The sequence below is a fragment of the Brienomyrus brachyistius genome, chromosome 13, assembly GCF_023856365.1.
Source record: "Brienomyrus brachyistius isolate T26 chromosome 13, BBRACH_0.4, whole genome shotgun sequence".
Taxonomy (NCBI): Eukaryota; Metazoa; Chordata; class Actinopteri; order Osteoglossiformes; family Mormyridae; genus Brienomyrus; species Brienomyrus brachyistius.
Window position 1 is genome coordinate 12,163,401 of NC_064545.1, and position 14,087 is coordinate 12,177,487.

General features: G+C 44.1%; 1 protein-coding gene across 1 annotated transcript in view; it reads left to right on the forward strand.

Moving 5' to 3' along the window:
• LOC125706798 (cytosolic carboxypeptidase 4) overlaps positions 1-13,711 on the forward strand; it is a 157,703-nt gene extending 143,992 nt beyond the window's left edge. Inside the window, exon 25 of the mRNA XM_048973633.1 lies at positions 13,125-13,711. Coding sequence (XP_048829590.1) covers positions 13,125-13,359 — 235 coding nt within the window. The 3' untranslated portion in view covers positions 13,360-13,711. The remainder of the gene's footprint in view (positions 1-13,124) is intronic.
• The last annotated feature ends 376 nt before the right edge of the window (positions 13,712-14,087 follow it).

Genomic DNA, 14,087 nt, shown 5'->3' on the forward strand with positions numbered 1-14,087 from the left:
GAGACCGTGCCGAGGACAACGCAGCATGTGCTCGCTCCGATCCAAAATAAGCAGAGTCACGGGCATTGATCTTGGACTGTCGTGCTCCTCCCGGACACTCGACTGAGGGAGTGCAGAGACAGTTGAGATGAAGTGCCTCCCATGTGAATGTCCCAAGGACTTACTGTATAATGTCCCTGCAGGCAGGAGGTATGGAAATGAAGCTTCAACTGGGTATCTTAATACTCAGTCTTCCCAGCAGATCCGCCCACAGATCGGAAGTAATAACAGTTCACAAGCCTCTCTCTCTCTCTCTCTCTCTCTCTCTCTCTCTCTCTCTCTCTCGCTCTCCCTCTCTTTCTTCATTTCCATCTTAATCTCCACCATGGTGACCAAAAGGTTGCCACTGTCAGGTTCTAAGGCACCACGGTGAAACCAAAAGTTTTGGTGCACAGTGTCGGACAAGAAAGAGCCTCAAATGTTCAGATAAGCTTAGTACAGAAAGTATGATGTAATGTGAGGTTAGACCTCAATTCTGATCAGATGGCTTTAAACATTTTAAAGTTTTTTCTTAAAGGTTAAGGCCTCCAGCAATTTTATGTTTAGTACAGTCAGACTGAAATTCCTGCCTATGAGCAGAAATCTGTCCCCATTAACCCAAGAAGGTTGCATGCGTCCCCTTTTGTATAACTGCCAGAATGACATCCCATAGTTTAACTGTCTTGTGATTAGTTAAGCACATCGCCTCAAATTTAATAATTTGATTCAAATAATGCAGTAATGAGCATGGTCCCCTAGAGCTTGCCTTTCAAAAAACAAACCCACCATGCTAACATGCTAGCATAGCTACTCCCCTGACATGCCCCCCCCCCACTAAGTGTACATCTCTTACAAAATCATTTTTTCCCACCTGATTTAGGCATGACAGAGTAATGACGGCATGTCAGAGAGATGCACGGTGTCCTTTCGGCTGAATAACACAAACAAATGAGAGTGGGGCTGGTTTTCTGTGATCGCTTAATTATGGCTTGCACTGCCAAGGCCCACAAACAGTAATCTGTTTCATCATCATGCACTCACCCTGTGCCCCCAGTGCAGCCCACCCTTTGCTAGTGTCTCTCTCCATCGCACCTCTCTCACCAACCCTCTCACCCACCTTATTCATAGTCGGATTCTTTTCCCCCTTGTATTGTTTCCTACATATTTGTTCTTATTTTTCCTTGTTCCTTTCTGCAGCATTATGGGAAGTTAAGATGTTGGCTGCAAATATGGTGGAATGGTCATGGTGTGCCCCTGTTTTTTATGTATGATTTATTCATGCATGGTGAAAACCCAAAATAGAATTTCTTTTAAGCACTGTACAGAAGACTGGCTTTATGATTAGAGATGCATTTAAAAAAATTTCCTATATTGTGGCATAATGTATATTCTTCTTTCAAAGGTACTGCATATATTGCAGGCCTTTACAATGTCACAGCTATGTCAGAGTTTACTACAGGCCAGGACATCACCAGATAGCACCATAATAGTCCCAGTTAAAAATCAGCTACATGTTATTTTAGTTTGTTTTTTTTCTCAAGGAAGGACTTACTTTTCAAAGTGGGACACAATTATATTATCTACTCATGCAGGTTCCCTTAGCTTATAATTATTAGTCTGACACTTTAAAAATAATTAAGGACCCAAAGAAGTTTGACCAAAATATATCAGGTCCCAGGTCCAAGTTTTTAAGCACACTGGAAATAATTGGGGGGCAGCTGGCTGGGAGTCCCAGCAGCCACAATGCAATCAGGCTAATGCAGCGGTGTGACAGAACAGCATGTCTCGCATTATATACCCACAGCACCCCCATCACACATGACCTAGGCAGCCAATGGAAAGGACCAGAGAGAGCAGGGACATCTGAAGCAAAGGCTTTCAGGATGCAGTGCGGTGTGATGTGATCGAGGGCACAACCTGAGCATATGTCACATGACCTGTGAGCCCTCAGTAGACTGCTCAGCTCTGAGCACTGAACGTTAGTCTTGCCTTAAGCCAGGACTCTACACCAGGAATCACCTCTGCTAGATTTGACTCTGTGTGTATCTGTCGAGTCGCAGCCTATCTAGAAATGTACAATCACATTCATGTCTGAGGCCCATGGTAAATAATTTACATTCAGTAGGATGTTAGCGGGTGTATCGCTTAGGGTAACAGGTGCATGAGAATGGACAGCGGTGCCAGCTGTATAATGACCCATCGTCCATGTCTAACTGTACAGTACGCAAACAGTGATGCGTATATGATGGACAGCTACAATAAGCAGATACGATGCAGATGCAGTACCAGTTCTGTGCTGTTTCATTTCATGAAAGAAACTTACTGCACTGTACAATAAAATATTATGCCTTAGCTTCAACTGCCAGCATCTTTCTCAGCTCCCTTTGTTTGCTACTGTATTCTTTTGATTTCATACTGCAATTTGCACCTTATTTTTAGTGACATTTAAGTGTCGTGATTCTATATTTACATTTTTATTTGCCCGTAGATTATTGTGTGCATATTACAGTACTGTACTTAACGTTTTGCTTCTCCCAAATAATTACTGAAAAACACTCAAATTCACTGGCATCCAGTGTCCCTGGCCCCAAATGTGGATCAGACAGATACTTGCACTCTGCAGTGGGGGTGACTGTGGCCTACAGTTTGGCTTTGTTCTGATTTATTGGAAGGTTTTCATGGTGTGAACATTGCATTGTGTGGCTGTCTACTAGCCGAAATACTTCACTGGTCTCCCATTCTTGGATTTTTAATATTCCAGTCAGTAAGAACATCCACCTGGACTGGATATGGCCTGCGGGCACCTGCAGGAAACTCCACTGTGCTGGATCACATATCACGTTTCTAATAAACTGCCACAATTTACAGTATTACAACTACTTAGGATTTAATCAGCTATCAGAGACATGCTGAAGTTGTATGGTGCCATGAAAGTAAGAACATAAATGAGTATCGATGTTTAGTAGACATGTTTATTCCGAATGACCATTTTCTACAAACCATACTGATGCATCAAGGTTCAACACACTTAAGCTCAAGACATGATGTTACTCCAGGGATTTATCAGCCATCTGTATGAATGAATGAATGAATGAATGAATGAATGAAATTTTTATGGAATTTCCATAGACGTGTTGTTCCGTTTTTGGTACGTAATCTCATTGGAATAATTACAGTGTAAGGTTCATTAGCATTGAGGTTTACAAAATACATCAAGCTCTAGACACATGATCATGTTAGGGGAATATGATCTGGTGAGATCAATATAGTAAATGTTAGCTGTGTTATTAGGGACATCCTAATCCTTGTTTCTCCTGCAAAGAACACCTGGCAGAATTTCAAATGCTGTTACGGTATCTGGCCAAAGAGGAGTTCCATCACTGTCACTGGGTCCGCTGGGTGACACCCAGGCTGGCAGAATGAGTCAGCAATATGGTCCCATCCCTGGGAACAGCCAGGCCCTTCAGCAGTCCTCTGTGATTAAACTTCCTGCAGTAGGAACCATATAGAGTGTAAATGCTTTGTGTTAAGGCAAAATTACTCTGCTCCCACTTGGGAAACCTACACTGGAAAGATACATGGCTATCCATAGAAAGCACACAGGCATTCTGCTAGGACATTCCAGCAATAGCATTAACATGGGAGGCTCAAGCCAGTGACCATCCGATCACAGGCACAGAGACCTTGTTTGCTGAGCCACACACCTGCTTGCTGCTGGTTTACTTGTCTGTTGTGAGGATTTTAACCACTTTCACTTTGAGTAAGATATGCTTAGACTCGTAAATCACTCATAGATATTTATGGATGTAATGACATTCCTAGGCACAGTACACCTTTCAGCCTCACTGCACATTTTACTCTCAGCATGAACCTGTCCATGGGGCTGGACTATGAAACATGTTATCATTGGCATTGCCCATCCATACTAATAGGTCAAATTTCAGGTCTTATATTGGCTACATTAATGGGCAGTTTGTATGCATGTTTTTGGCCAAAAGGCGGAGCTTATGCCAGTCTAACCCAAAAGCCTGCACTTAAACCTGCTCAGGGCAGGTTAGGCATTCAGTGTAAATTGCCATAACAGTATATTGCAGTGCATTTATTGTTATTAAATAGTCTGATATCACTTTATATGAAGCTATCATTTGTAATGCACTATAGATGTCTTCATAATGCATTAAAAATGGTCGGTATACGATTTAAGGATACTTTTTACTGCATTATGAAGGTGCATTATATGGACGAAAGTATTGAGACACACCTCTAAATCACTGAATTCAAGTGTTTCATTCAGACCCATTGCCACAGATATACAGAATCTAGCACCCAATCATGCAGTCACGTTTGGAAGGAAAATTGACAGGTTAGGACAGAGGTGTTATGGGGTCGATGTCAATTTCTTTGGCCTTAGGCATGAAAATGATGTGTGTATGTGTGCTTCTGTTCCTCAACATGTAATGTAGAGTTCACCTGCAGGCCATTGGGTTGCATCGAGGCAGGTGGCCTAGTTAATCTAGACAGTGAGAAACCTGTGTTTGACCCTGGAATCTGAGGTGGTCCAGAGTTCCGAGAAACACCTGCACTTCAATGCTCATGTGGACAATGACAGTGAGACCTGGAAGGGCGTGATTGGGAGGAACGCCCTCCCCCGATCTGAACTCGAGTGGTGTTTTTGGACTTCTGTGCTTGCCGCATTGTCCAAAATGAACACCATGTTCAAACATAAGGGTGTCCATATATGCACTTGGCACCAGGAGACCCTAGGCCGCAGTTCGATGAGCGACTTTGTGGTCATGTCATTGGACTTGCGGCCGCATCTACTGGACACTCGGGTGAGGAGAGGGGCGGAGCTGTCAACTGATCACCACCTGGTGGTGGGTTGGCTCCGCAGGTGGGGGAGGAAGCTGGTCAGGCCTGGCAGGACCAAGTGTATAGTGAGGGTCTGCTGGGAACGTCTGGCGGAATCACCTGTCAGAAAGAGCTTCAACTCATACCTTCGGCAGAACTTCACCCATGTCCTGGGGCAGGCGGGGGACATTGAGTCCAAACGGGCCATGTTCCGCGCCTCCATTGTGGAGGTGGCTGACCGGAGCTGTGGCCGTAAGGTGGCTGGTGCCTGTCGTGGCGGCAATCCCTGAACCCACTGATGGACAATGGCGGTGAGGGATGCCGTCAAGCTGAAGAATGAGTCCTATTAGGCTTTTTTAGCCTGTGGGACTCCAGCGGCAGCTGATGAGTACCGGCGGGCCAAGCAGAATGTGGCTTCAGCGGTCACTGAGGCAAAAACTCGGGTATGGGAGGAGTTTGGCGAGGCCATGGAGAATGACTTCCGGACGGCTTCGAGGAGATTCTGCTCAATCATCCGGCGGCTCAGGGCGGGAAAGCGGTGCAGCATCAACCCAGGTTATGGTGGGGATGGTGCACTGCTGACCTCAACTCGAGACATTGTGGGTCGGTGGAAGGAATGCCTCCTCAATCTCATCAACATGCCTTCCAATGAGGAAGCAGAGTCTGGGGACTTGGGGGTGGACTCCCCTATCTCTGGGGCAGAGGTTGCTGAGGTGGTTAAAAAGCGTCTCGGTGGCCAGGCCCCGGGGGAGGATGATATCTGCCCGGAGTTCCTCAAGGCTCTGGAAGCTGCAGGGCTGTCCTGGTTGACATGCATCTGCAACATCGCATGGACATTGGGGGCCGTGCCCCTGGATTGGCAGACCGGGGTGGTGGTCACGGTTTACCAGTTGATCTAGGTTCCTACCCTCACCTATGGTCATGAGCTGTGGGTAGTGACTAAAAGAACGAGGTCGCGAATACAAGCGTCCGAAATGAGTTTCCTCCACAGGATGGCTGGTCTCTCCCTTAGAGATATGGTGAGAAGCTCCATCATTCAGGAGGGACTCAGAGTAGAGCTGCTGCTCCAGATGAGGTGGCTCGGGCATCTGGTCAGGATGCTCCTGGACGCCTCCCTGGTGAGGTGTTCCGGGCATGTCCCACTGGGAGGAGGCCCCGGGGAAGACCCAGGACACACTGGAGAGACTATGTCTCTCGGCTGGCCTGGGAATGCCTCGGGATCCACCCAGAGTAGCTGGACGAAGTGGCCGGGGAGAGGGAAGTCTGGGTTGCCCTGCTTAGACTACTGCCCCCGTGACTCGACATGGAAAAGTGGTAGAAGATGGATGGATGGACAAAACGACATCGCAACTGTCACGGGAACGCTCGCGATCGCGGGCAGAGCGGCGATCGTGCGAGGCGAACGGGCAGAAAGCAGGCGGAAGTCGGGGTAAACTGGGGTTTATTAAACAGACTGGGAGCAGGAAACATGAAACGCCGACTTACATCAATGACAGACAAGGCAAACAGGTAAGACCAGGACTTAAATACACAAGACTGATTGAAAGCAAACGGACACAGCTGGGTACAATCCGGGAAACACACGTGGGTAATCAGGGGGCGTGGCACACACGAGGAGCGGACGAGCCGGGCATGACAGCAACATTAATGACCAAACTAAAACCACACAGACATGGGCTTAAACATACCACAGAAATTAACACAACTAGACACAGCTGAAAACACAGGGACAAAGGTGAAATAGAAAACCCTGGGAATGACCAGAAACCAGCCAAGTAAAAGGTAGAAGCAACTTTATAATGGCAGAGATGACCGTTAACTTTACCGACAGTTTTTCATGAATTGTAGGATGACAGCAGGTGTAAAGTGCATTCATATCAGGCCCTTAGAAGTAGGACTGAAGTCCCATAAAGCAGGGAAGAAGTATTTGATTAATGAGAAAAAAAAGAACCAGGCTGCATTTTGCAAAAAATATATAGAAATTATTCACAGACACACACCCATAAACTAAGAAATGAGTGAAACCAAAAATTGTGCTGTGGTCTCTTAATTTTTTACATAGGTATAGATGACAGCTTTATAAAGCATTCATAATGCATCATAATCATGGCCATAATGTGTTTGTCTTTTTATAATTTTTATAGGCATATTTATAATGCTTAATGAATGCATTATAATGTTTTATGAATGCGTTCATACATTCTAATAGATATGGCATTCATAGAAAGTGTTACCAGTTTTCCAGTGGAGTCCTGATATGTTTATTGTTATGAAAGGGTTCAATGGAATTGCAGTATGCTTGATAAAGCGTGCAGTGGGATTTCACTGTGTTTGTTGCTGTTAAATGAGCCAGTGGGATTACAGTGTGCTTGTCCATGATTTTCTTCTTGCCTTTTATTTGTAAAGTAGCATGTACTATAAAGCTAAACATGGCAGAGAAAGGGCATTGTTGTTGTTTGCAGTGTTATTTATGTCATATCAAGTTGCAGAAAGGCTGGAACTACTTTCAGATTTCCCATATCACAAAAGGGAGTTTGTATTGTTCGTACCCTTCCTGCCTTTTATTCATTTTTTCTTCATTCAGATAAAAAACTGTTTGGTAATCTTCAGAAAGTCAATGAACTACCTGTGATGGTAGATTTAAGATACCCTTTGCGCTGTTAGCTTGAAATTCCATATTCACATACAGTACAGGATACACCGTCAGCCTTACGTCTGCATCTTAAAAACATTCCCTCGGGGAGCAATTGAACTTCCATCCATTCATTTTCCAAAACGCTTATCCTACTGGGTCACGGGGGGTCCGGAGCCTATCCCGGAAGCAATGGGCACAAGGCAGGGAACAACCCAGGATGGGGGGCCAGCCCATCGCAGGGCTCACTCACACACCATTCACTCACACATGCACACCTACGGGCAATTTAGCAAGTCCAATTAGCCTCAGCATGTTTTTGGACTGTGGGGGGAAACCGGAGTACCCGGAGGAAACCCCACGACGACATGGGGAGAACATGCAAACTCCGCACACATGTAACCCAGGTGGAGACTTGAACCCGGGTCCCAGAGGTGTGAGGCAACAGTGCTAACCACTGCATCACCATGCCGCCAAATAATGTAGTGTGTCCTTAATATGATATACAGCATCTTTGGTGGCTCTTTGTCAAGTTGTTTTTCACTAAGAAAAACCTTAAAAAAAAGAAATCATTAAATCAACAAAAATGCATGTATCATTTTGCATATAATCATCACAAAAAAATGAAATACATGCAAATACATTCATGATTGTGATGGTGCCTTGGACAGCTTTGTATAGTCTAATTGTAATGCAAGTCCTCAGAGTTATACTGTACAGTATGTGCAGCGCCAACAGGTTTAACGACAATGCAGAATGACAATGACCAAAGTTAATCAAAAAAACACAAGCCAAGCCCAGTCTGCAAGTGTATAGCTGCTCCCTCATATATCAAAGTCCAAACCCTGTATCAGAAATGGGGTCAGACAACAGACAGGAATTCAGCAAAGCAGCAGAAGTCAATCAGAAGAGCAGCAAGTCAGCAGTTCAGCAATGAGGACACTCAGTACCTCATAAGGGGTCAGACTGAGAGAAGGTCCTTATATCTCCCATGGGGAAATCAAAGGAAATGCTGAAGTCATTGTCAGTATGCAGGCGAGGTAAGATGTGGCCAGTTAGTGTGCAGCTGAAGGGCTATTGACTGGAGGCAGGTGAGACAGTGATATGTCCAGGGCGTGTGATGGGGTCTCCTCATAACAGGTTGCTAATTCTCTTTTCATCTAGGAAATGTAAGATTTTGTTAACAGCCTCCCTTTTTCATACCCTAAAGATTTTATATTTTAAAATGGTAAGAACCCATCCCTCTTGATTAGTCAGGTCTCAGGTGGGCACAGAGGCACCGGCTCCACCTTTGGTTACATCAGTCCTGAGCCTTTTAGCTGGGTCGTCAGAGAAGTACTCTACGTCTGGGCGCTGTTAATGGCAAAATGTCCATTAAGAATTAAAATGCTTTGGATGGGAGTCGTAGCGAGGAGTAAAGGGAACTTTCAAGAGGGTGTTAATCTAGTGATGGACAATAGCTGGATGTAGTCACTAAAATGTAAAACAAATATGTTTAATCTAAAGTAACTCAGTCATCCTGTCATTTTCGTCAGTAAAAAGAGCACATTATTACAATAGTGGTTTTACATTTTGTTTCCATCTCTGGTAATGTGTTAAATGAAATTTGTTGCCTGGAAACATATGAATGGTCTGAGCTAATTTGTATGTCTGGAAAGTGTTCAGTTTCCTTGTGTCCTTATATACTGCAATATGCTAAAACTAAAATCCGTCCTGGAGGTTTGACTTTAAAGGCAGGATTCCTGGCTTAACCCTTTGGGGACGAGCGCATTGTTGGTGATGCAGCATATTTTTCGCATCTGTTTCAGTTTATATCTTGCTTAAATCTTTATGTAGAATCATGAAAAAAAACGGTGACTAAGTCCGTAATCTGTCTTCTTTTCAAGATGTCCATTGTCGGAAGTTTTTAAAATTAGGTTAAATCAGCAAAAAAGTAAACCATGTCACCTTTCTTTGTTTTACCTGATCAACGCAACGGTGAAGTGCGACCCAGATACATCCCCATCAGCACCATAAAAGGGGGGGCGGGCGGATGTGGCCAGGTGTAAATGTCTCATGCATACACATGAGAGCTCCTACACATTCAATGGCAGGAGCCAGGAATAGTGACATGAGTTTGGTTTTTCTTATTCATTTATTCAACTGAATGTTACAACTACACCATTTATTCATCTTCATGTAGCCAAGACGTTGGTGATCAAATATCTGGGATCAAAACAAACTGGCACCATTGCTTACTATGTACTTTCATAATGTTTCTGCAAGTGTTCCAAACTGCATTTTGCAATGTCTATACTTTGACGTCAGATTACAAACTTAACATAAATCTGACATATTTGCAATATACATTAAAATTAAGACGAGTGTAATGCCAAAACAAATTTATAAGAAATAATTTATTTGTCATGAATAAAGTTTATGATATTGAATGAAATGTGTGACCATGCCCCAGTCAGTGAAAGTGTGTTCCCTATGCCTAGACCCCAGAGGGGTCTTCATTCTGTATGAAACCTCCATACATTCATGTTCCATATGAAACCTACCTGACTAATGTCGCAAATTCATCAAGGGCAAACAGACAATGGCTTCACTACTGCTCTGCTTGCAGCACTGAAGGCAAGATGGTTCTCCTGTAAACAAAGAGGTCTGAACAGCGAGGGAGCCGGTGTGTGTTTAAAAACAAGGTTTACGTTTGAGAGGTGATACCAGCAGCTCGGTCTGTGCTGATCTAAACACATAGGAAGTAAAGCAAAGTTCCCTGAGGTGTCAGAGGATCAAAGCTTATCATAGTCTGAGACTGTGCACACAACATTTAAACTGTGATATTTTGATCAACCATTACTCCTATGGTCACTGTAAACTGCGCATTTATTACACTTTTTATAATACATTTGTTACATATCTAAACAACAGCTGTTATACCCCCCTCGGGCAGGAGCAGTGATTTTTTTTCCCTGAAAGAGGAATTATTATGGGGTTGGCTGTATCATGCAGTGGTCGTAATTGTAAAGGATACATTGTGTCAACCAGCTAATACTAACTACCATCCCCTTCCCGCCACCCTCCATATTTACCTCGAGATAAAACTAATCATAATCAGAGCATGCTGATTGGTTGGTGAGGTCCAGGCTTCGTATTGGATCAGGAACTGGCTTCTGTCTTAAATCCTCTAAACCTGTGAGAGCTGCTGATGTAACACAAATCCTGTCCTGGTATTCTTGGGTGATCTACCGTAGAGCTAACAATTTAATGGTCAGACAGACTGACTTCAGTTCTCGTTCCTGCTTGAGCACTGATACGTGCCGGTTACCTGGCATTGGTCCAGTCCAATGACGGAGTGTGCTGTACAGATATTATAAACATTTAACCTCCTGTGCTTTATTGTTTGCACCTCCAGGGCTGTGGAGTATCGATCCACCCAGTTAGGAAACGCAGGTGAGACCATGTAGTTGGGCAGGTGCAATAAATGACCCCTTGTTCTACAATTTGATAAGCAGGAGGAGTGAGTTGGGGGTGTTCTTGCATGAGTCCGGCCTGCTGGCTTGGGCTGTACCCCACTAAAGGCTGTCTCTCCCATTTTAATGGCAATTCCTCACATTGTGAAAGGTAAGATTAGGATGCCTCCGTTTTGAGTTACATCAGCCAGGTATGCTGCAGTAACACCGCCGGGAGGATTTGCCCATTGCTGCTTGATAAACCAGACGTCCAGATAAACTGCCTCACTGAATTCCCACCTCCCAGAAATAGGAAGTGTGATAAAGGTCTATTCTCACTCTAGAGAGGTCAGACATGAGCTCGAGCGCTAACACGGATTAGCACGAGGCGAGTGGGGTATTCGTGACTATTTTCAGTCTAGAGAGGCAGAACATTAGCAAAAGGGATTCTGGCCGTGACACCCGCTTTCTTTCCTGTGTATCACTGTTCGTAAATGTGCCTGGAAGCCAAAGCTCTGCCCGCTGCTTCTCCCAGCTTCCCAGCAGGTACGCATGCTCCAGGCACCCCCCAGTACCCAGGAAGGGGAAAGGCGCTGTGTTCTTGGATTAGCCAGGGGGCATCTATTCCCTGATCAGTGCAAGTTTGGGGGTGGGGCCTTCTTGACAGTGCAGCCCATGCAATTCCCCGAAATATATATATTTGACATAACAATAACAGCACATCTTGAAAGTAACAAGTCCGGTATTAGTCCAGCTGAAGTTGCGTAATGCGGTTACCATTTTCATTTATGTGCAGCTTCCGGAACGATCTATCATTTCATTCTGTTACCTCGTGTGAATTGATGATACAATAACCATCTGCAGCGATGGTTTGCTGGGTGATTCCTCCCGGCTCTCAGGTTTGCTGGGCTCCACAGATGTTTTAGCCAGTACTGATCAGATTTTTGTCATTACTTTGTGCCATACTTTCATCCAGAGAATTCTACACTTTCACCTTTTCTTTTGCAGACTGAGGCTTTTTTTTTGTATTGGAGACACTGCATCTGCCTGTGGGTTACTTGGCCTTAACCCCTTCGCTTCCCACCCACCCACCCATCACGCCTTACACACGCTACAGGACGTCTTCATGATTGCTCTTTATTTTAATGCTTGCTGACTCGTTTAACTTAATTATGTCTGATTGCTGATTGCTTTTAAAGTGACTGGCAGCTCTCGCTTGCCGTCAGACGGTTTCCCGACGAGCTGTGATTGGGGTTTGCAGTGGTTGTTTTCTCTGTGAATGGGCCGGGTTTTATGGAAAAGCTTTGACATATATAACCCCCATCATCCCAACACACATATATGTTGGTGTACATATCTAAATGGGGACCTTCCATTGACTTCTATGGGAAAAACCCTAATCCCAATCACGACACCCATAGTCCCTACCAAGCCCTAACCTTAACCATAAGTAACCAAATAAAATACAAGACAATTTGTGCATTTTTGATTGCATTTACAAACTTATATAAAAATTATCCCCAAAAGTAAGGAGGTTTCAGGCTTACCACATTTTGGTCGCCAAATGTGATCTATGCAAACCTACACACACACACACACACACACGTACACGCACATGCACACACACACATAGAAGCCTAACCAATTCTCATTCAGTAGCCGCTTCAGAGGAACTCCAGGGATATGGAAATCTCAAACAGCACTCTGTTTACAGCCTTGCACAGATTTATCTTGCCCTGGCAAACTACAGAGAAGATGGGGAGAAGCATCGTTTTATGTTTCTTTTAGTAAAGCAGCTGGAATTGTGAAGGGTTTGGGAATCACAGTATACAGTGTGTGGGGGGATGATTGCCACGTTCAATCATATCAGGTGTAGGTGAACCTGGGAGGTCAGCTGCTATCTCTAGAGATAGCAGCACTGGTCATGGTGGATAGTACCACAACTAGATGACTGTTCATTTTGGACCATAGCGAGATAAATGAGTGATATTGTCGAACTCTGTAAGAGATAGAGGAATGGTTGTGCTAAACTGTCCTGGAGGTCGGAGAGTGATCGTCTTGGGTCATGAGTGATCACGTTCACCGGAACCACAGGTAGGTGAGTGGCCATGTTTGAGCGTACCAGTGGTAAATGGTCATGTTGAACGGTACTGGCAGTGGACAAGCTAACAGATCCACCAAACTTTCTTCAGCGCTTTCGAGGAAGACGAGCCCCCCTGCGCGGAGAGCATCGAGTACCGCGGTGTCAGCGGCCACGCCAGCGACAGCCTGGACTCCGAGGTCGATGCGAATGTGTCCAGCTCAGAGGAGGAGGAAGATGAGGAGGAAGAGAAAATAAAGGGCAGCAAACAGCCGCCGAATTCTGAAGGAATGACCCGCCTCAAAGTTTCCCATGGGGGGGTGTTGAGTCGATGCCCATGTCACTGAGGGCTCCGTTTATCTGGTTTCAGGGCAACAGGCATGACAGGTGTGGCTTACAGGCAGAACTGGGCTTTTTCGGTACATTTCTATACCCAGACAGAATGTAATCTAACCTAGCATTCAATATTGAGCTGTATTAAATATTAACACAACACATTAATCATTAAATTATTGACCTTCATATTAGAAATGAGCTGTGATATGCATTTTATTACAAATAATATAATTAAAAATGAAGTAATTGGCATCCATACTTAAATGACTCTTAAATAATTCTCTTAGTTAATTTGGTAATTATCATAGCCATTAGCATTTTGCTGATAAAGGCATATATCCATGCTGTTTTTGTCCTTCTTGGAATAACACTGTGGTTTACTGTGATGGTTTAATACAAACTTGTTAAGGGCTACTGTCTGGGACAATTATTAAAATGTTGTTTATCAAAGTGTCCCAATAAAATATTTAAGTGGCTGCTGGAGTGGAGAATAGTTAACATAATTGATGTGCTTGGGACAATGCCAATTGTCACTTTGTATCAGAATTCATGCCACATGAATATGACAAAGAAGAAAAAAATGAGTTTCCTTTAGATTAATGCAAATGGTTTCAGGGCAATGACCCGCAGTTTCATCTGGTGACTGGATTTTTTTCTAAATATATGTTTAACTTTTGATTCAAATTTTTTATTGTAAAAAATATGTAATAGAATTGTTTATATCTCTGCCCGATGTTAC